The following is a 23,647-nucleotide window of genomic DNA, read 5'->3' as shown; positions in this document are numbered from 1 at the left end:
TTCAGGGGCGGCAATTCCTACGTCAGTAGACGGATGGTTTTGATAATTTCGGCATAGGTCTGTCTCATGAAGGCTGAACAATATTACCTCCTGCAAGAATTTCGCTAAAGGCCACGGTTTTTTAGTTATTTGCAAAAAAACTGCCTTCAGACCCCTTTGTTCTTTTGTAAGTAACGGCGACCATATTTCTTCACGGATCACAAGTCTCAATGATCATTTTGTGCAGAACACCCTAAGAAACAATTATGCCAAGTTTAAATCCTGTCGATCTAGTAGTTTCATAGGGAAAGATTTTTGAATATTTGTCCAGTACGACGACGACGACGACGGACGCCAAGTGATGGTCTTATACAAGGTGAGCTAATAATTAAAATGTTACCATACAGGTATATAAAACGTTTACATTCTAATCAAGTACAGGCTATTTTCTCAGTTTTTCGTAAAATTTATTCTGCAGCTGCATAATGTAAATGTACCGTTTATTTAAAAAATAACCCCCCCCCAAAAAAAAAAAAACAAAAAAAAACAAAAAAAAAAACAAACCAAAAAAAAAAAAAAAACAACAAAACAAAACAAAACATAACAAAACAAAAAAACATGAAAATAAAATCCTAATCAAAATAAGTTTCGATGAGTTATTTCAAAAAATCTCTGCAAAAGCAATCGCATGCAAAACTAAATATAGCAGACAGGCTATACTGAGTTAGAAAGTGCCATGCAAGATAGTTACACTGAAGCAATTATTTGTTATAAAACTGTATGTTTGTTTTGATTTGTACATACTTGTTAGAATACTTGTAAATGTACCTATAATGTTTTCTGTATGGCTGGTATCTCCTCCTACTGCCGTATCTACTCTGTGGGCGGAAGCTATACGACAGCATTGCAAACCTAAAATGGTACATTGATATAACCACAAAATACCCGTTTTAGTTTGAGTTACTAATTTAGTATTGTTACTTTGTTTGTATTATTTTGGTTATTTTATATTCTTTGATGTGTTTGTCTGTTTTCCATGTCTTTTCTTTGTCCCTTGATTACATTCTTTTGCAATTTCTGCTAGTATCTTGGTTTCCTTGGTTACTCTTCCTTAAACAATACATTAACTGTAAAATAAAGAGAGGACTGGCAGTCTAAACATTCATTAGAGTTTTGAAATACTTTGTGACTTGGCAAACATCACTTAGAACCCAAAACCACTACACCATTGTAACATTATATGGACCATGTATTTTTTATCTAAACATTCCAAAAGATGAAAAAATGGTTACTTTCCATTTCGTCTCACAGATATGGTGAGTCTAACGAATTTAAAAATAAAAAAAATGTAATGATCGTTGTTTACAAAAGGAGATCAGGAATTGAAATTTCTGTCAGTGGTAGGTAGTAGCAATACCGATTTCTCTTTTGCAAGCATGCACAAAGTGTACAAGTAGTATTTACAGATCCCATTTCAAACTAGAAAACGTATATGTATTAAAAAGCAAATAAAAGAAGATACCATGTAACATTTCTAGCGCATTTCTAGAGCAACAGAAGGCATGTTGCTCCCGTCACACTGTCAGGCGAGAAAAATGATTGTGATTAGGTCGACAACGAATGACAAGTACTATATATTGACCGCAAAAGAGAATGTGAAGGATCGTGAAAAAAGAACCAGTACCATTTGGGAATGGTATGGAATACTGCGTTATTGGTTTTAATTAACCATTTTCCCCCAGAAAATGCAAAAAGCAACACTTCACCCTTAAATGGAAGTTTTTGTAAGAATCAGACATAATACTAGAATAATAATAATAATAATAATAATAATAATAATCAGAAACTTGTATGCCAAAATCCCACCGATCTGGCAATATAGTTTCACTCTAGGATGCCTTCTCTATTTGAAAAAAAGTTTGATCTCTGCGTTACTGGATTTGCTAAAAATGTTAAATAGTATGTTAGAAAATTGAGGTTTTTAACGGGGTTATCTGCCCTTGAAATGCTAATTGTCATTGCATTTAAGTGAAATATAAGTCAATTTGCCAAAGTGATATGTAAAATCTTATTCTTATGAATTCTAAATAGTCAAGTTAAACTTTCAAATTGGTGTTTTTTTTATTCTGTTTCACCCACTGCCTGATTCTTACAGAGACTGACACTTAAGATGTTAGTAGATTCATTTTATCACGATTTCCTTTGTTCTCCATGGTTCAGCCAATTAAAGATTAAAAACTAATTTCATTCTTAACCAACAGAACTGAAATATTGCACTGATTTGTATCGATATATCGCACTACTCCATATCTCTGTACATGATAATCGCTTGATTTGTTTGTTTAAAATTGTAGTTTTGTTGAAGTTGTTGAAACAGTAAAAGACTTTTTCACAAATAAATTGTAATATCGGCTTGTTCACAATCATTTCTTTTGCTTGACTGTGTGCATATACCTCTATTGAAAAAAGAATACTTATCTCATAAAATAAAAATTCACATATCTTATCAAATGATCATTCAAATAGGTGAATATATTTATTCAAATTCGTTGAGAAAATTTGAAGTAACGCAAAACATTAAACTACGATAATTGGACTCCTTTAGATATGCTTTCTGTTAGATAATATTTTCGTACGCTTTGGTGAAACCGTTTATTGTCAAGTTATTGGAATTCCATTGGGGATCAATTGTACACCACTTATTGCGGACCTCTTTCTGTACTATTTCGAATCACAATAAATGGCCAGAATAAATAAAGACCCTTCTAAACACCTTTAGATATTTGGACGATATTTTGAGCCTTAACAACGATGCCTTCTATATTCATACTAAAGATGTATATCCTGTATAACTGTCTTTGAATAGAACTAATATTGATGATATAGAGTTTCTGTTTCTCGATCTTAGTATTCATTTCGATAATGCTAAATATAATACTAAAATTTACGATAAAAGGGATTATTTTTTATGCCCTGTTGTCAGCTATCCGTTTTTAGATGGTGACGCGCCCATCATATGGTGTTTACATATCACAATTGGTTTGATTTGCTCATATTTGTAACAATATTTCTGAGTTTTAACGAAAGGACTCTTTACATAACCGAGAAATTACTACATCAAGGTTTTTGATATCACAAGCTCTTTTTAAAACAAATCCACAAAATTTTTTAACCGATACAAGGAATTCATTCTCAAATACAGATGTACTTGTAAAGTATTAATACGTGTGGATTTCTCTCACCTTTAATTTACGGTAACATTCTACACAAAGCACGGAAAGCTCGATGCTCAACCGTTGAGCTTACATTCGTAGAATATAGTTATGATATTGTTGTCAAATCGTTAAGGATATATTTTTTTATATTAACATTGATTCGCTCATAGGGTCTTTACACAGAAAAAATAAAAAAAGCAGTTTTTGGCATGGTATGGGTTGTGTTCTTATTGTATGACTTATCGAGGTTCCCAACCCTGGGAAGAATTAATATTTATTTTACTTATGACGGGGACATAACTTTTTGTGGATTTAAACTGGTCTGAAGCTGGCCAGTCAGTTAACTGCTAGTAGTCCTTAGTTTGTACATTTGTGTTATTGATATTCAGTTTCTTTATTTCCGTTTTAACAAGGAACTCAGACTTTTTTAATTGATTTTTAGGTGTGTTTAATTGTGCAATATTTTTCAAGAGTGGCCACATTTTAAAGGCGGAGCGTTGTGATCACGCCTCAGTACTTTATCCCCCCCCCCGCTTGTTTCGTTTTTAACTTTAGTTTATGTATTTAGGGACAATTCTTTCGCTGTACCTATGTATAATAATGTTTTGGGGCCAGCTGCAGCCTGATCTGTGGTGTGAGAGTTTACTCGTCGTTCATTGAAGACCAATGGGTTGCCTTGGGCTGATATTTTTGTCCCGGTGGGGTTGTTGTCTCTTATTTGTCATGCATATTCTTGTTAAACACATTCATACGTTGTCGTTCCATTTAAACTATGGGCATAAATAAATATTGCCCTTTAAATACACCAGACGTGAATTATTTGTGGAAGATCGTTCTTTGAAAAAAAGGCTATGTTATTACAATATATAAAAGTTTTCGTATAGCAGTTATGGAGATGGGAAGTAATGGTCTTGAAAGAGTAATCAAGGGAACCAAGGTTATAGCGGTAATCAAAAGAATGCAATCCAGGGACAAAGACCCGACATGGAAAACAGACATAGACAACAAAGAACACAAAGCAACTAAAATCATACATAAAAAGTAACAAAAGTAAATGAGCAACTCGGACTCCACTAAAAACTGGGAGCATGGACCAGGTGCACCGGTAGGGTAAGCGTCCTCTGCTTTTCTAGAAACACCCGTCGAGTTGCTCATAAAAAGTCAAGTCCGGTGTAGACAAACGAGGAAAGGAAAACTATGACCCGTTGAATAAATCAGTTTTCATGGTGCTGATGGATACATCATAACGATCCACGAATTCCTGATGACGACCATAAAACTTCTGTAGTGATGACTTCAATCTTGTAGCAACATAACCCTGTTCCAAAAGCCTATTTGTTAGAGTTCTAGGGCGATATAAAAAGTCTGCGTAGTTTCGACAAGCTCTGGCATAACGTATGAGTTGTGATATGAACACTCCATACGCAGGAGCCGAAGGGATGTTGCCACAGATGAAAGAAAAGTTGACAATTCTGAATGAAAAGTCATCACGTTTGTCGTAAAGTTTGGTCAATAGTTTTCCTTTACCATCGATTTCTAAGTGTAGGTCAAGATATGAGGCTGACTTCACAGTGTCAGTAGTATCCTTTATCTCAAGTTCTTTTGGGTAGATGCGATGTATCAAATCCCCGAAATTAGGATTGTTTAAAGATAATACGTCATCTATACAGCGGAAACTGAGACTGAAGGATTTAGCCAAACGATATTCTTTCTTTCTGATCAAATCATCTATAAAGTCAGCCTCATAAGAGTGACGAAATAGGTCAGCAAGTAAAGGAGCACAATTTGTTCCAAAGGAACACTTTTCAGGAAGATTTAGTTTTAGAAATACAGACATTTGCGAGGTTTACCTGATTCTAGCAGACTTTTGATTAAATATATTATCGTGTCGAGGAGAAAACAAAATTCGTCACCGTTCCGTTAGTAAATGTGTTAAAGCGAGTGTTTCTATTATATCGTTAAAATACTTCTGTACACTTGGAATGTGCTGTTATTTACGTCTGTGCGCGTTAAAAGTAAAACTATGATTAAACTACAGATTAAATTCTGCCATTTTTTCATACATTTCAGTAGATAAACATTATGAGCGAATTATGCTCAAGTCAGACACACACGACAAAGAGCATATTAAAAAGCAAAATAATACGTGCAACGCAACAAAAATAAATGAGCAATTCGAATTCCACTAAAATCTTGTGATATGGACCAGGTGCATCGGTAGTGTAAGCGTCCTCTGCTTACACTCTGCTCATAAAAGTCAAGTCCGGGATAGACCAAAGAGGAAATGGAAACAATGACACGTTGTACAAATCGGTTCTCATGGTGCAGATTGATACTCTGTAACGATCGACGAGTTCATGATGGCGACCCAACAACTTCTTTAGTGATTACTTAAATCTTGTAGCAATATTTCCCTGTTCCAGATTCCTAATGGTATGAAATCTGGCGAGGTACAAACAGTCAGCGTAGTTACGGCAATCTTTAGCATAACGTATGTGATGTGAAAACTTCATAGACGAAACGAAACGAAACGAAACGAAAGTTGACAATACGAAATTAAAAGTCATCGCGTTTGTCGTATAGCTAAGTAATTCTTTTCCATCGACCTCTAAGTGTAGGTCAAGATATAAGGCTGACTTTCACAGTGTCTGTAGTATGTATCCTTTATCTCAAGTTCTTTGAAGGTAGGAACGATGTATAAGATCCCCTAAACATAAAAACTATACCAGTGTTAGAAATAATCGGTCATTTCAATCCCATTGGACTGAATTTGGAGTAGTAACGTTAAGTACTAAATACTCGAGATTTCACACATGCAGTGCGATAATAAAAAAAAACTGACTTTGGATTTACGTAAAAGTGCAATTAGGGATCTAATACATCTATCTGTGAAGACAAGTTTCAAATAATGGACAAAAAATTACAAATCGTATCCTTTATGAATAAATCTGATTTGGGCAGTTGGTAATTCCATCGTATTATATAAGGAGAATGGATATGGTGAATATGTCAAGGAGACAAAAACCCCAACGGGATGAAAAATGTCAGCTCAAAGCCACCCATGGGTCTTCAATGAACGACGAGAAAATCCTCACACCACTGGACAGGCTACAGCTGGCCACAAAACGACATTATACATAGGTACAGCGAAAAAGTTGCCGATGACTTTTCATTCCGTATTGTCACCTTTCATTTTATCTGTGGCAACATCTCTTCAGCACATGCGTATGGAGCGTTCATTTCACAACTCATACGTTATGCCAGAGCGTGACGTAACTACACAGACTTTTTGTATCGCGCTAGACGTCTTACAATTAGGCTTCTGGAACAGGGTAATGTTGCTACAAGTTTAAAGTAATCACTACAGAATTTTACTGTCGTCATCATGAACTCGTGGATCGTTACGGTATCCACCTGCACTATGAAAACTGATTTGTTCAACGTGTCTTAGTTTTCCTTTCCTCTTTTGTTTCAACTGGACCATGCTCCCAGTTTTTAGTGGAGTGCGAGTTGGCCATTTACTTTGTTACTTTGTATGTAGAATCGTGGTTCCCTTGATTATTCTATATATTCCACCAACATTACGTGAATTGAAAACGAAACAAGACATACAGAGGCCAAATATTCATGACTTGGAACAGGCGCGCGCGCAAAACAAAAAAGAAAAAAAAAAGGCGGGGCTAAAGTACTTTTGTGTGATCACAACCTCCTCCCCCTTTTAAACTGACCACTGTAGAAATTCGACATATCGAAAACTCAGTTAAAAAAAACCAAAAAACTGGTAAACAAGAAAAATGTTTAATATAGAACCTTCAAGTGCTATTATACTTTCGCATTAAAGTTTGTAACGGTGAAAAAACTATGTAAATGTTTTTTGAAGACTGCGATAATTTTAGGTAAAAGCTAATCTACGAGGGATCTGATGCGTTCATTCAAATCTGACACTTTATTACAGATACTAGCGGACCGGTTGTGATATGTAAATACCATAGGAGGATGCCTCTAATATCGCTACAGATACTAGCGGACCGGTTGTGATATGTAAATACCACATGAGGATGCCTATAGCCACGTAGAATGGAAAATTTAATCAACAGGAAAATCTCTTTTGTAATAAATTTTAATATGCGAGCTGCTATTTTCTTGTGTAAATTCTGTAAACAGAAATGGTGTCCGTGTACTATAGTGCTAGAATTAGTCAACTAAGCGTAAGTATCCTTAACATTGTTAAAAGTATCATTAGTTTCATGCAACCAATCATGTTGTGAAGGATTTTTTTAGAGTAAAACACCCATGCACTGTTAATTGTAACAGTAGAGAAACAAATCGGCCATGAGAGAAGTATATATATATTTAAGTCTAAAGGATTTTACAACGATACCGATAAAGATGTTAACACACTTTATAAAGTATATAATGGGCAAAATATTCTGTCAACAAATGACCTTCTTCTATATATATATATATATATATATATATATATATATATATATATATATATATATATATATATATATATATATATATATATATATATATACAGGGTAAAAAAGTCAGAACTACCAACCGAATCTTACGAGTGTAGACTTGTTTCTTGAATCCCTTATTCGTACCAGAAATGTAAAAATACCGCTATTAGGGGACTCGAGGCAGTAATAATGAACTAGACAGAAATAATTCTCGTGCCGTTGAAGATAATAAAAAGGCATGTATCGAGATAGCAGCCTGTTTCCCTTGTGGTTTTTAGTGTATGGCTATGGATAGTAAAATGCAAAAATCGTAAAAATAGCATTTTAGTAGAATTATTGACAGTTTTATGGATCAAGCTCATGAAGTCAAGCCCCGGTGGTATCATCCGCATGTAATCAGATTTTGCCATGTATTATTATCTATATAAATAATTCCGTTAACAGTTTTGATTACCGCGTGATAGTAATTGATCACACTGATGATACAGAATCCTGCTGAGAAGCTTTTCATCGTTTTATAGACATAAGTGGTCAGTGATGAATGACAATGTCGAACCACAATTTTTATCGTCTGATATGACATTGTCATATACTGACAGAAAATATTTCATTCTTCTGATTCTTGTCTCGATCAAACATCTTAGTGAAAAGAAATTTTATAGATACTTTTTGAAACATTTATTTCTGCAATATCTATACCAAAAACATATTCCTATTTGTGTAGATTTTCACGATGAATTGACCATAATCAGATCGTTGACAAAGTCTAGACAGACCTATTAAATACGTCTCGAACGAAAAGGTCAGCTGGTGTAAGTTGATATATGCAGTGAATTTTTGGAAATGCCTACGTTGATTATAAACGTATCAATATGATTTACTATAATTTATAATATTCTAGTAAACAAAGATAATACACCAGTATTAACGCAAAATTCTACAAACTATTATGTTAGTAGGTATAAACTATACCTTGATAGTTATATACAATATGAATTGAAATGGTATGCATACATCAGTAGTGCAAATAAGAATATAATGTGAAGACCATATCAATACGTTCACCAATTTATGTGATGTGATTTGTTTATTAAGCTGGTGTCTTGGAAAAACACTTATTTCGAACAAGCTTAAGGAAGATCATACCAAATAATTTTAGTATACACATTTATTTTCCTAGTTTTTCTGCAAGATCAGCATTGTTTAGAATTTTAATGTGAAAACATAGGTCACCAAACTTGATTTTGAGATAATTGAGCATTAATAAAGGCAATTTATATATATTTTTTTGTGGGTGAATTTCACTATTTTGAATACTTTTAAAATTTGTAGATAGAATTTCGTCTGAATTTATATAACAAACACTTAACAGACATACTTTCAAAAATGGGGACCACCAAAATATTTTTTTTTTGTAATACAAAAACTAAAATTTCCATTACATAACATTGACTATTATCACCCCTTAAAAGGAGGCTTTACCATACAATCTTTTTATGTCAGTATTTCTTTAAAAGTATTCTAAGCATAGTTAGGTTTTTTAAAGTATATATGTCTGTATGATTTTGTAAGATGACAGAAAAGAATGCTCAGTGTAATAGGTATGATCTACGTTAAACAATCATGTATAAAAGTCCATCGATCTATATTTTAACAATTAAGAGAATCTTCTTTTCCAAAGATTGTTCACTATTTGATTTCTAGAACCATAGAAAAAAGATAAAAATACGTGAGAGTAGCAAAACCAGTTTTGTCCCAAATATATTTTTAATTGCCTTTTAAGAAAAAAACGTTTTCATTTTTCATTCTAACTCATTTGGTTTTCTGACCTCCTTTAGAAAAAATATCATTGCATTTTTTTTATTAAAATTGCGACATAAATGGCCATCCCGTGGTAGAACAATGATAAATTTGAGTTTCCGTCAATTCTAACAGGAGTAGTTTCTTTATTGGTTTGAGAAGAAGCGGCGAACGTCATAGATGAACAGGCGATCGTTTCGGAACAAACTTTTTCGTGATGTCGGTAAAGTTGGATAACATATGACCAATGCCACACGTCTATGGCATTGGTCATATGTTAATCACCGTTTTACTACGGCTGTGGTCTACAGACATTTGAGGCATGACATATTAGAATATACACGCTTAAAAGATAATATCAAATAACGGAGAAGTCAAGAAAGTTATGTGATGGGAGCATTAAAAGATACTCCACATGCTGATATATATGTAAACATTTTAATCGTTAGACCTATTGAACTAGAGTTATAAAATAAGACTATTTAAAGCCTGTTGTATATTGCAATACAAATCACAACCTGTTCTTTTGATAGGTTTTATCTTTAGCTAGGTAGGTTTGGTGCATCTTCGTGCAATTAATAACAAAAAAGAGTGAATCAAGTGCCACATAGAAATAGTTTACCTTTTATTTGTTGGGAGATTTTCTGTTAAAGTTTCATCAGGATAGAACGAGTCATAACTGTTTTGGTAGGCTGAAACATAATTAATACTTCTCGTCACTATTCAAATACTAAATGTACTAGATATAATGTTTATATCACGTTAAACAAACATACTTTGATACATTAGGCAATATTCATTGACAATCCATTTTTATCTGACAGGTGAAAAAAATCCAAACTATGTGCTTCAACAAAGTATAACAAACAAATACATAAATAAAGATATTGGAAGATGACCATGTGAAGAGAATTTGAAGATTTAAAAGAACATTAATAATTGGTTTTACAATTTTAATCATTATTGTAATGCCAAAAAGTAAACTCCGCTACATGCAATGATGTTTTCTCATAAACTCTGTCGTATGTGCATAGTGTTTCATATTTCCTTTTAGAAAACCAGTGACATTAATTGTTTGTCTTATTTAACAACTTTATTTTTCATTCAAAGAGACCAAAATAAAAAAAAACTAAGAAAAAAATCGCGTTGACCAATGAAAAACTAAGAATTCTCTAGACGTTGACAAATGAGAAGTATATGTAGAATTATCACTAACATAGACAATAAAAAAATGTAAAACAAATTGACTTATATTACCTTATTGTAACTCTGAAAAAAGTTAAGATTGTCTTCATTTCAAAGACAAAATAATCAAAAGGTAAAATTTAATATATTCTAACTTCATACGATTGCGAATGTGCTACAGTAACTTCAGAAACTTAAGAGTAAATACCACACACCGGTAAGCCTGTAGAGTAAATACCACACACCGGTAAGCCTGTAGAGTAAACACCACACACCGGTAAGCCTGTTCATTCTTACCTGTTACTATATCGTTGACCAGAACCAAAATAATCCCAATCAAACCACAAATATAAGAGACAGTACACTTCTTCATCAATGGTAGTTTCATACTCGTCTGAAATAGATAAGACAACTAACGACAGTCTTATAGAAGGCTGATATTACCCACCAACACAAATCACTATTTATGGAACGTTGTAATGTAAATCATATTTCAGCCAATATCAGCTTCGTTCTTTAAAACCAAAAAAGCTACACATTATAGAGTAAAGACGTAATAAATGATCACAAGATCTGATATATCATCATCTGTAAAGTCCCAGAGTAAATATGTTATGGATTTCTGATGGAAAACCCTGTTATAATATTCTCCCAAGTGGGCTATATACACTTCTCACAACCTTTGCTCCTTCTAATTCGAAAATTATTGCACTACAGGATGTTGGAAAGTCTGGTACATATTGAATAGAATTTTAAAACAACTCATGATTAAATATCAATACCTACCAGATAGATTTTTGCGTATCAGAACGTCAGTTTTGTTAAAATTGCGATGCAAAACCTTTTAAGCACAAATTCCCATATTAATATCTTTTTGACATTTAGCAATCAATGTAACAAGATTTAGATATCATCGTTCGTTGAAAAAAAAAATCAAACAATTAAAATGTTCACATGAGAGAATGACGCCAATTTTACACATATTCGAATTGAACGAATAGCAATAATGTCTGTGGTTCAAAATTGCTGGCTTATTACAGATCTTTTGTAATAAAAAAAATGTCTGCTATAAATTAGGTAAGTAAAGGATAAATGGAAGTTTAAAATGAAACAAATCTAAAAAGCACTCTACAATATCATGCCGTTCAGTTCGCTTAACGCATTACCATTATAGTCAATTGTCTTTCTTTTTATGACATTGAATTACTCCTACAACTGTGACGTGGAAAGATCAATGTACCGGGTAAAATAATCAATAATTAATTATTTCAATTAACTTAATGCAATTTGTATTTTTTTTCTTTGGAAAAGACCAAGTTGAAAAGATTGCTTTATAAAATTAGAATCAAGAGTCTTTTCTCACTGAAGTTGATTCATTATAAAGGATCGTCGTAACATTCAGTTACTTATTGGCTTTAGTGAAAATCGTTAATTACTTTTCATATGCAGGTTAAAAGTTTGACGTAGTAAAACAAAACAAACAGAAATTTATTTTGGACCAAAATATTATTTTCCCAAGTACATTGCATCATGTTTCCATTACAAGATCACTTATTAATACAAGCCATTTTTTTAAACCGGTGGCTAAATAAATTAAATAAATATTTTGTCAATTATGATGCCACAAATTTACGAAAAAATTAATGTTGCCAATATTTGTTCAATACTTATTTTCCATAAATATTACCGTAATTAAATTAATGTAATATAATAGGATTTTGGCTAAATTATTAAATTAGAGGTTTGTTCATTTTCTCTTATTTTTGATAATTTTCAGAACAGAAAACGAACGATCTGATCAATTATTCATTTTACCAAAGAGTTATTAACAAAAATAACATTGAAGTGAAAAATTAGCTTTGTTGCTGATAGAGATGTCTTGCGTGTTGATAGTCAATTCCATCTAATATTACAGTACTGCAGATGAATCTAAAATCTAGACCTGACGTTAGACTAGCTACTGTTTTACATTATATGTAGGCTTAGATCGACAGTGTACCTTTCTTAGGGAAATCAAAGGAACCAAGACACTAGCAGACATCAAAGACAAATCAGGGGAACTAAGACACTAGCAGACATCAAAGAGAAATCAGGGGAACCAAGACACTAGCGGACATCAAAGGGAAATCAGGGGAACCAAGACACTAGCGGACATCAAAAGAATGCAATCCAGGAGCAGGTCGAAGGAGATTTTATTTATGCAGCGCATAAAGTTGTTTTTAAAAAATTGTATAATACTTGTCATACAGCCAATAGTCCTTTTTCATATTCCCGACTTTAGCTTCGTTTTTTTTTAGATTTAAGCAAAAGGGAGTAACTTTCTACATATTTATCATCAGACAGACTGGTTTATTGTCAAAATGGAGCAATAAACAGTAGTAGAGAGTAATCAATGGAACCAAGGTTATAGCGGTAATCAAAAGAATACAATCCAGGGACAAAGACCAGACATGGAAAACAGACACACACAACAAATAACACAAAGTAACTAAAATCATACACACAAAGCAACAAAAGCAAATGAGCAACTCGGACTCCCCTAAAAACTGGGAGCATGGACCAGGTAAATTTATTTCAAAAAATTCAGGTACTTACGGAAATGAAAATAGTTTAAGTCTCCAAGAAAAACGTTACTATTTTCTCTTTCTTAATGAGACCCGACATGACGTTGTCAAGTGTTGGTGGGTTATGTTCCGTTGAAAAAACTTGCTAAAATGTATTCCGTAAATATGAAAAAGGACTATTATCACAGAACGGAGTGCTTTTACTGACCGTGATAATTGTAGATTATGAAACATATTTGCTTTGACGTATCTTTTTCTTATTTGAGTAAACATTGAGTTGAATTTTAGGTATATCTGGATCCAATAAATTTTTGTTAAAGTTTTCATTGGATTTCATTTAAACAACAAAAATATTCCACCAATATGCAAAAAACGTATACCTCACTCTAGCAAAAAAATCAATGTCGATCTGTAAACTTTAATCATTTTGTGGATGTTACCAGTTGACGTTTTAAAACAAATATTTGCTTTTTCATGATAGTTTTATGTAGCGTTGTTGCAGGTATCGATCATTGTCTCTTTAAAATAAATTGCATTTCAACAATATGGCTTTAAAATAAAAGAGAAATAAAATTGCTTCAATTCTCAAACAGAAGGCTGATAATTATATAGCAGAGTGGGAGAATGTTTCCATACTTCTTGTGATTTATTGACTTAGTGGCAAGTGGCGATGACATAACACAGTTTGTATCGCTTAATGCACTTTACATTCCACAGAGACAATAGATGGTTAAAGCTTTCATGCATGTGTTGTAAAATCTCACAATGCTTTTTAAATTGCCTTAATATAAGAAAATGGATACGTTTTGTTTTTGGTAAGCATAAGTGCCTGAGATTGATTTTTTTAAAATAATGATAAAAAGTAGTCGTCAGGCTTGTAAATGAAGCAACATTGCATTATTTTATGAACAATGAACAATAGCTATTGTCATTTTCTACCTCCCTCCGTGCAATAAATACATGTGTATATGAAATGTAAAATAAAATACAACAAATGAAATAAATGAGGAGAGTGATTATTTACAACTATGTCATTAAAAAGGAATATTTTCTAAAAAAAATGGTACATGTATTTAGTATTTTATGTCCTATATTATTCATCAACTTTTTAAACTTGAAATTGTTACAAATGCAGAACACATCGTTTTAGCGGTACTCTCTTTGATGGTCACGTACAGAGAAAAAAAGAATGTCATTATGACCAAGAAATGCGTTTGTCACGTTGGAAACAGAAATTAATATCGTTCTATCAGGTCATGGTAATAGAGTTAGGTTTAAGTTTTTATCTCTCATTGCCCTTGGTATCTGCTCCTGTCATGTCGTGACTTTATATTGACACAATATTGCGAAAAAATGGTCAAAGCATTGAACCCAATTCTTGTAGTTACACTACACAAGTTCATATTTCTATAATAAGAACGAGAAAATGATTATATATATATAAACGTCTCAGAATGTGACGACTCTATTCATTACACTGATCCGACGGAATCGTTGGGAATTTCTCAGACCTTTCTATACGTTTACATATCTTCTCTGTACCAATTTGATCTGATGGAGCAGTGTATTGAATAGAGTCGTCACATTCTGAGACGTTTGTATAACATTGATTTGTTGTGACATGCATCATTAATTTGATCCTCTACCCTACATAATAACATCTAAATGAACTGTCCCATACTACCATACATCGTGTACTTAGTTACAGCCCTAAATAAAACCGACGAGGAGGAATGACCTGGACAGCGAAAGCTGTATTTTTATATAGCCTACCTGGTCGAGTGGTCTAGGGCGCTGGACTTTGTGCAGGCGGTATTGCCATAGATGTCACAGCGGTACGAGTTCGAGTCCCGCGGAGGGAACGACAAAAAATTTGCATCGCAAATTTGACAGTTCTAACATAGTTGGGAATTTTTCAGACCCTTCTATGTATATATATATATATATATATTGTCGATGCTTTTGTCTGTGATAATCGCTTTTTTTTCAATAGAGGTTAAGATTTGATTAAAGATGTAGTAAGTCTAGCCTTTGACTTATCCATTGTCTTTTGTAATACCATTGTGACATGTTGAATTAGTGACCATCGTTCTGCCTAGCGCATTTCAATGGAATTCTCAGATAAAGATTAAAGACAACAGTTCTGGGATTATGGGAAAATTTACACACATGTCAACTCTACTATCATCTCATTCTTTACTAACACAATCAATAAGCCGTCATATATGGACATAACGGTTGGCGGTCTCCGGTGAAAATAGACAGTCAGTCTCTTGTTATCAGTCTCATTTTTTGTTTGTATTTTCAGATTAATTATTATATACAAAAAATACTTATCAAAAAAGAAAAAAATACAAACAAACAAACATACAAACAAAAAGCAAATACAAGCAAAAACAAAACAAAACAAAACAAAACAAAAACAAAAGAAAAAAAGACCCAAACAAAAACAAAACAAAACAGAGCAAAAAAAAAAAAAAAAAAAAAAACAGGCAAGCAAATGAAAAAGAAGCGATGTAAATAAAAGGTTATGTTCATCGACCCTGTCAGGATGTTATTGAAATTTCATTAATAATAAATCAATTTAATTCATTCCGCTTGCATTATAGCAACAACTAAACTTAAAAAAAGATATATCATATGATCTTAGTAAGTCTCGAAGCTATCACAGTTATCACTGTGTAATGTTGTTTTTGGGGCCAGCTACAGTCTGCCTAGTGGTGTGAGGGTTTCCTCGTTGTTCAATGAAGACCCATGGATGGTCTTTAGCTGACATTTTCATCCCAGTGTGGTTGTTGCCTCTTTGACTTATTCATCATTTCCATTCTCCTTATACATTTTAATAAAAAATCATCTCTTAGAAAAAAGGATATTTTTAGACAACACATGTTACTTTTGGTCTTCCGTAAAGCATTTGATAAAGTAATATTATGAATAATTTTTAAATTATGCATTACATCATTTACGAAAATATATCTTTAACTTAATTACTTCATTGATTTGATGGTATTAAACCAACAATCATGCTTGCTGTTGGAGGCTTTAAAACCTCTGATTTACACCAATTCTTGCACTAATTTAAACGACAGACCCAAATGATGAGCTTCAATCGAAAGTTAAGTTGAGTATAACAAAAAAAATTCCAACATTTGCATTTGTCTGTATACACTATTACATCACCATTTCAGTGAGTCAAGCGTGGACTTCATGTCGATAAAGTTGTGAAAGGCCCATCCTAATATCTTCGAAAGGAAATGATTATTTTCGTATGAAAACATCTTTTAATAGTTTTCTTTAGAAATTTACAATACTTTATAGGAATCTTTGAAACGAACATCACTGGGGTTAGTAATTATGAGGATTTTTCTCACTTCGATTAAAAAGTCAAAAGGCAATTAGTTTTTCACATGAAATTACAAATCAATGAAACATTCTAATTATTCATGTTTGAAACTGTAATTTCCCTTCTCTAAAGCAAACATTCATTTAGTCGGAAGTCATGCTTTGGGACTTGCATGTTCAAAATGACAAATGCGATATTGATTATCTTGAAGATCAAGTGATTGCCCTTCATCTAAACTATTATATTTGTGTTGAAGGTAATTATGGACTTCAAAGCCCAAGATAACTGCAATAGTGTTGTTTTAAAATTCTTTACCATCATGTAAAACATGCTAAAATTTGAAGTAAAGATATGTGTCCAAAGATGTAAGGAATTCAACATCATAAGGGTTACGATTGTCATGAAGTTTAATTGACTGACCATCGGAAAGCTTATAATTGTCATGAAGGTTAATTCATCATCATAAGGCTTATGCTTGTGATTAAGATTACTTAAAAATCGTAAAGCTTACGATAGTCATTAAGATGACTTAAAAATCGTAAAGCTTACGATAGTCATTAAGATTACTTAAACATCGTAAAGCTTACGATTGTCATGAAGATTACTTGACCTTCATAAAGCTTACGATTGTCATGGAGTTTAATTAACCATCATAGAACTTACGATTGTCATAGAGTTAAATTCATCATCATAAGGCGTATGATTGTTATTAAGACTACTTAAAAATCGTAAAGCTTACAATAATCATTCAGATTACTTACAAATTGTAAAGCTTACGATTGTCATGAAGGTTACTTGACCTTAATAAAGCTTATGATTATCATGGAATATAATTTACCAGCATAAAACTTACGATTGTCATGGAGTTAAGTTCACCATCATAAGGCTTACAATTGTCATGAAGATTAATTAACCATCATGAAGAGTAATCAAGGGAACCAAGGTTATAGCGGTAATCAAAGAGTAATGAAGGGAACCAAGGTTATAGCGGTAATCAAAAGAATGTAATCCAGGGACAAAGACCAGACATGGAAAACAGACACACACAACAAAGAACATAAAGTAACTAAAATCATACATACAAAGTAACAAAAATAAATGAGCAACACGGACTCAACTAAAAACTGGGAGCATGGACCCATCATTGTCAGGGAATTTAATTGACCAGCATGGAACTTACGATTGTCATGTCTAATTGACATTTACTAAAACCTTTAACTTTCTCTTTAAAAAAAAACTGACATTTACTACAACCTTTAATTTTTCCTTTCAAATAACTGACATTTACTAAAACATTTATTTTTTTCCTTTCAAATAACTGACACTTATTACAACCTTTAACTTTTCTTTTCACTAACTGACATTTACTAAAACCTTTAACTTTCCCTTTTCAATAACTGACAGTTTCTAAAATCTTTAACTTTCTCTTTCCACCAACCGACATTTACTAAAACCTTTAACTTTCCCTTTCAAATAACTGACATTTACTAAAACATTTAACTTTAACTTTCAAATAACTGACATTTACTTAAAACTTCAAGTTTTCTTTTTCCAATAGCCGACATTTACTTAAACCTTTAACTTTAATTTTCAAATAGCTGACATTTACTAAAACTTTGACTTTCCCTTTCAAATAACTGACATTTACTACAACCTTCAACTTTCCCTTTCCAATAAACGACATTTCCTAAAACATTCAACATTTGACATTTTTTTACATCCAATTTATTGTTATTTCTATATGAAAGGTCTATGCATGTAAAGATAGTCATAATGTATATCATAGTTATTGAAAAGCACTTCAATGGAGCTTGGAATTTGTTGAAATATGTATTAATTGGGCTCATTTGAATGCTAAGACACATTATAAAGATACTGAACCACACAAAATTTATTTAAAGTACGGTATTAAAAAAAGTAAAAATAGCGGGTGATATAGAAGAAATTCACAAATTGCCCTTTTTAATTTTATTGTAATTATAATCTCAAAAGTACCTTAATTGATCAGATTATCTTGCTTATGAATGCCTGAAATACGAGTTTTACAGTGTCGGTTTGCTTTGAATCAGAATTCTGTTTTATACATAGAACAGTTTCTAGGGGTATAGGTTATATCTTAAAGATTTTTTTGAAAATTTGCTCTTGGAAGTTAATTTTTCGTAATATAATATATGTAATACTCATATAGAAAATAAGATTATCTATAGAATGATACCAAATTTGAGACGTTCTAGTTGAGCAAAACTTGTAGGGTCAGAGTTATGCGAAATTTTACGGGAAAATCGAAAATCGATTTTTTTTTCATTTTTTGATAAAGTCTGTATACGAAAATTGCCACGTCACCGAAAGATCCCCAGAAGTATTAATGATGATAAAAGTAAACAGAAAATACCAAGCAAGCCATTTTTACTGAATCAAAAATACTCTAAAGGGGTTTTGACATTGAAAATATGTCAATATAAGTGATTTTCCGTTGGGGTAGCAGTACATTTTTTTTCGTTTTACTCCAAAACCCTGTGTTGCCACAACTTTCTTGATACCATTGTAAAGCTTAGACGTTGTGATACATGTTGATATCTATATATATGTCAATTTACTTCGTTTTGTAGAAAGCCAAAGTTCGAAGAATAGAAAAAAAAACGTAGAAATAGATTTTTTACTCAAGGAGGTATAAAAAGTTGCCCCCCCCAAAAAAAAAAACAAAACAAAAAACAAAAAAAAAAACATAAAAAAAACATAAAAATGCTTCGGTTTATTGTTTGGCGACAAAAAGATTTGTAAATGGAAGATATGAGGGTATATAAAAGGCATATTTTGGTTAATGATTGAAGGAGGGGTGCACGGCGAGATATCTCAGCCCACTTTTTATTTACTACCTATAAGAGGAAGCCACCACTTCACTTACTATAATAAGTTTTTCATTCATTTCTCCTACCTCTTCCCTATTTCGAGTATGATAAACAGTTGTGTATAGAAATGCAAAATATTTTTACTGATGGCATCCTCTATATTGTACTAGTTTTAAATTTGTCTATAGTTTATGTCATTTACTGTATGTACAAATATTTCAACATGGTCAATTTTGTTCGGATTTATTTAAAGAAGTATTCAAGGACCGATTGAAGTAAGGCATGGAATAGTTGTTTATAGTTTCTTTTCTGTAACTCGTCATTGTAAATGCATTTAATTGATGTTGTTAAAGGATTTTATCGATGAATCAAATTTATAATGTTATCTTTTTAAGAGCCGTGATTTGTGATTAATTACTAAATGACTTTAAACTCTTTGCTGGATTACTCCATACGATGTCAGTTTCCATTATTGTATTCCTAAGCTTGATCAATATAGTTAAGTATGTATAGTCCTCCTCCTATTTTAACAATACATGCAGCAAATACAGAGGATATTAAATCACTCAGAACGAGCATGAATGGCGATATAACAGTCAAGGGGGATGTCAATAGTTAAATAGCATGTTTAATATCAGAGGAAGATCTATTTAAGGTAGATCATATCTATTTAAGGTAGATCTTATCTATTTAAGGTAGATCATATCTATTTAAGGTAGATCATATCTATTTAAGGTAGATCTTATCTATTTAAGGTAGATCATATCTATTTAAGGTAGATCATATCTATTTAAGGCAGATCATATCTATTTAAGGTAGATTATATCTATTTAAGGTAGATCATATCTATTTAAGGTAGATCATATCTATTTAAGGTAGATTATATCTATTACACTTTCTTTTCTGTCATATTACACTAATATACAGACATGTATGTTTTCAATGCTGTTTAAGTATGTTTACATTTTAAAAAGATTTTTTGACATACAAATTTATATGGTAAAATTACAAATCATTAATTGTATAAAGCCTCCTTTAGGGGGATATAATTGGCAGGAAAATGTTCCGTAGAAATGTAATGGGAACATTACAAGAAAAAAAGTTAGGTGGTCCCCAATTATCATGTATGAGTATGTCAGTTAAGTGTTCTTTACATAAATTTAGAAGATATTCTCTCTAACCGGTTTTTTGATAGTTTGCAAAATAGTAGATATACACAGGAAATGTCAAAATTCAAAAATCTATAAATAAATGTTGTGCTGGAATGCGTGCAAAGACTGATAAAGCTTTGGGATATATACAGGAGGTGACGATGTTAGAACAATATTTTATGATATATGTATTGTAGATGATATGGTTCTAAAGTGTATGCAGATGATGACAATACTTTGGGATATCCTGTATACATATAATATGGGAAAGAAATGGCAGATACATACAAGAGAGGACATGGTTCTAGAATATGCAAAAGATACGAAAATGCTTCGAGATACATACGGGATTCGTCATGAATCTAAAATATGTGAAGGAGATGACAATGGTCTTAGATGTGACCAGAAGATGAGAATTATTTGGGCTGTGTTGGCATTTTTCAATGTTGTATGCAGAGGTTGAAAATGTACAGTGATAAATTCAGAGAATGCTAAGAGTTCGTACAGAGGATAAAAAAATGTGAACAAGGAAGTTTCCAGGTATACACAGGAAATGCTCAGTGATCAGATGATGGCAATGTTCAGGTATGATTTTTGGGATATGGCAGTGAAATGTATATAGTTGTCGTGAAAATGCTATGAGATTTATATAGGAGTAGTGCCAATGTCCAATGTCCTGAGGTGTATATTTGAGTGGTGACAATCACCACTAATATATTGATAAATTACGGATGTTAATATTCTGAGATGTATACAAGAGGTGTCAATATTCTGATACGTACATAGGAGTAGTGACAATATTTTTAGATGTATATAGGAATGGTGACAATATTTGAGATGTATATAGGAGTGGTGACAATATTCTGAGATGTATATAGGAGTGTTGACAATATTCTTAGATTTATATAGGAGTAGGGACAATATTCTGAGATGTATACAAGACGTGACAGTATTCGGAGAAGCATGTAGGAGTTGTGACAATATAACATGTAAACATGAGGTGACAATATTCCTTTGTGACCAGGTTTTTAAGTGTGCACAAAAGAAAAAAGAGTTCTAAGGTGTATACATAAAATAATAATGTACAAAGTTGTAAGCAAAGATTGACGATACACAGAGGTGAATAAAGAAGAAGACTGCTCAGACAATTTTTTTTTATAAAATAAAAGTCCGACAGTATCGATTGATAAGGTAATTGGATTTTCTGTGAAAATGAATGGATAGAGTTAATGCATCTTAACGGTAGACTATAACAATAGGCGTTAACGATATTACGATTGTAAAAGGATAACCTTAATGTTGTTTTATAGAATAACGTAAGGGTGATTAACTTTCATACTTTGAATTTCAACCTAACCACCATTACTTTACATGTGGGTGGAAATTACAATGTATCATTAACATTTATAGTTTTAAATGGTTGGATATTTCCTTGTATGTTTTGTACGGATTCTATTTCAGAGGACCGTTGTATTTTCTTATGTTTTCCACAAGGCCAACTATACTGATGGTTCATTTTTTAAGTATTAATAAATGATAAATATTGCTTCTAAATTCTATTATCTTCCGAATTTAAGAATTTTTTACTTGTGAATTTTGTTTCTTACTTTTGTTTTCTTTTTTTTACATGTTTTGTTTAAAGATTATTACCATATATCGATCAGACTGAAAGAGTAATCAAGAATACCAAGATTATAGCGGAAATCAAAAGAATGTAATCCACGGACAAAGACCAGACATGGAAAACAGACAAACACAACAAAGTACATAAAGTAACGAAAATGATACATAGTAAATGAGCAACTCGGACTCCACTAAAACTAAAACTGAATTATAGTGTGACCATTTACCTATCACACTGACTTACAGTGTGAATAGTACATACATTTACATAGTTTTGGAATCCTTCTATTGTAGTTCATTTGTTCAATTTTGTTTAGTGCAGTAATAAATCGAAATTTTTATACTGTATTTTTCAGTGCCTATTTTACCTCAACGGCCGGATTTGTTACCATTTAATGAAAATATCTTTACATTATCTTTTCCCTAAAAAATGAACTCTTTTTTTCTGTATTTACGGGTCAAAACTGGACAATATTTGCGCCATGAATTGGAATGTTTAAACAATTACTGAAATTCTTATATTAATTTAAAATGTTGAATACATGATATTTAACATAACAATGATTATTAGATAGAAACTCTACAGTTAAATTAATGCCGCATGCATGTGACTTGTCCTCAGTGTTGTGTGTTTCATTCATGGTGTCGTACGCTGGTGGCAGTTGCTTCTTTTTTTTCTAATTTTCTTATTAAATGGACCTTAAGTTCATTTATGACTACTGCATCCTTTGATGTTTGTAATTTAGTTCAGGACATGAATCGAGAAAATGTGTTCTAGTGGATAACAACGCAATGAAACCTCGGACGATCGATGTTGGAATATCCATTTAAAGTTTATAGCAATAGAGTTTTTTCTATTAATTCAGAAAAAAATGGAATACGCGTGCAAATACACTTTGAAATCCGATGCATCTTCATATTTCATACGATGAGAAAAAGTGGAATTTGTAACAACAACCAAAAACAATTGTAGATACCTTATAGGTTTTTTCCCCTACATTTGGAAAATGAAATAAAAAAGATTATAAAGACTCCTTAAATACATTAATTACACATCTTAATTAACTGTTATCCTTATTTTCTGATGGAAATAAGGTTTTACGTTATCTTTACAGAAAACAAAATTGCTACTTAGAAGCCTGAAAATTAAAACATATTATTTTATCAGGACAATAATAGATTTTAATGGTTTATAATTTGTACGGAAAAGAAAATATATATTTGCAATAAATACTATACATAAATTGCATTATTTCTTCTGCAGGTTAGAAATTGAACAGAAATCCATATGTCTTACCTTTAGTAAAAAAGTAAAAAAAAATCAAAAACTAGAAAATGATTGTAGACTACAACATACCTGCTCCGTGTTACAATCCAGTTTTCATTGATTGATCTTCTAATATGTTAAAATTATCATCCACATAGCACAAATCTATTGGATAATTCAACAGCCTTATAATTGTCATTTG

The 23,647-nt window shown here is 32.1% G+C and overlaps 1 protein-coding gene and 1 long non-coding RNA gene across 6 annotated transcripts in view; one reads left to right on the top strand and one right to left on the bottom strand.

The window, feature by feature from the left end:
- LOC148610856 (uncharacterized) overlaps positions 1-7,404 on the top strand; it is a 12,017-nt gene extending 4,613 nt beyond the window's left edge. Inside the window, exon 3 of the long non-coding RNA XR_015924004.1 lies at positions 7,150-7,404. This is a non-coding gene — a long non-coding RNA (uncharacterized LOC148610856). The remainder of the gene's footprint in view (positions 1-7,149) is intronic.
- The window catches only part of LOC148610855 (uncharacterized), a 24,570-nt gene extending 923 nt beyond the window's left edge, over positions 1-23,647 (bottom strand). Inside the window, exons 1-4 of one of the 5 annotated variants that reach the window (XM_088590669.1) lie at positions 23,536-23,647; positions 10,946-11,042; positions 10,086-10,155; positions 784-891 (exon numbers count right to left, since the gene is read on the bottom strand). In XM_088590669.1, coding sequence (XP_088446795.1) covers positions 784-891; positions 10,086-10,155; positions 10,946-11,036 — 269 coding nt within the window. In that variant the 5' untranslated portion in view covers positions 11,037-11,042; positions 23,536-23,647. Of the gene's footprint in view, positions 1-783; positions 892-10,085; positions 10,156-10,945; positions 11,043-11,328; positions 11,353-11,434; positions 11,550-13,243; positions 13,425-23,535 lie in introns of those variants that run through there. The other 4 variants (XM_088590674.1, XM_088590670.1, XM_088590671.1 and 1 more) reach the window with 4 other exon arrangements.

This window comes from Perna viridis, chromosome 7 (genome assembly GCF_037379345.1).
Source record: "Perna viridis isolate PV_CMFRI_1.1 ecotype Kerala chromosome 7, ASM3737934v1, whole genome shotgun sequence".
NCBI classification, from domain to species: Eukaryota; Metazoa; Mollusca; class Bivalvia; order Mytilida; family Mytilidae; genus Perna; species Perna viridis.
This window is presented reverse-complemented; position numbering and strand designations above follow the sequence as displayed.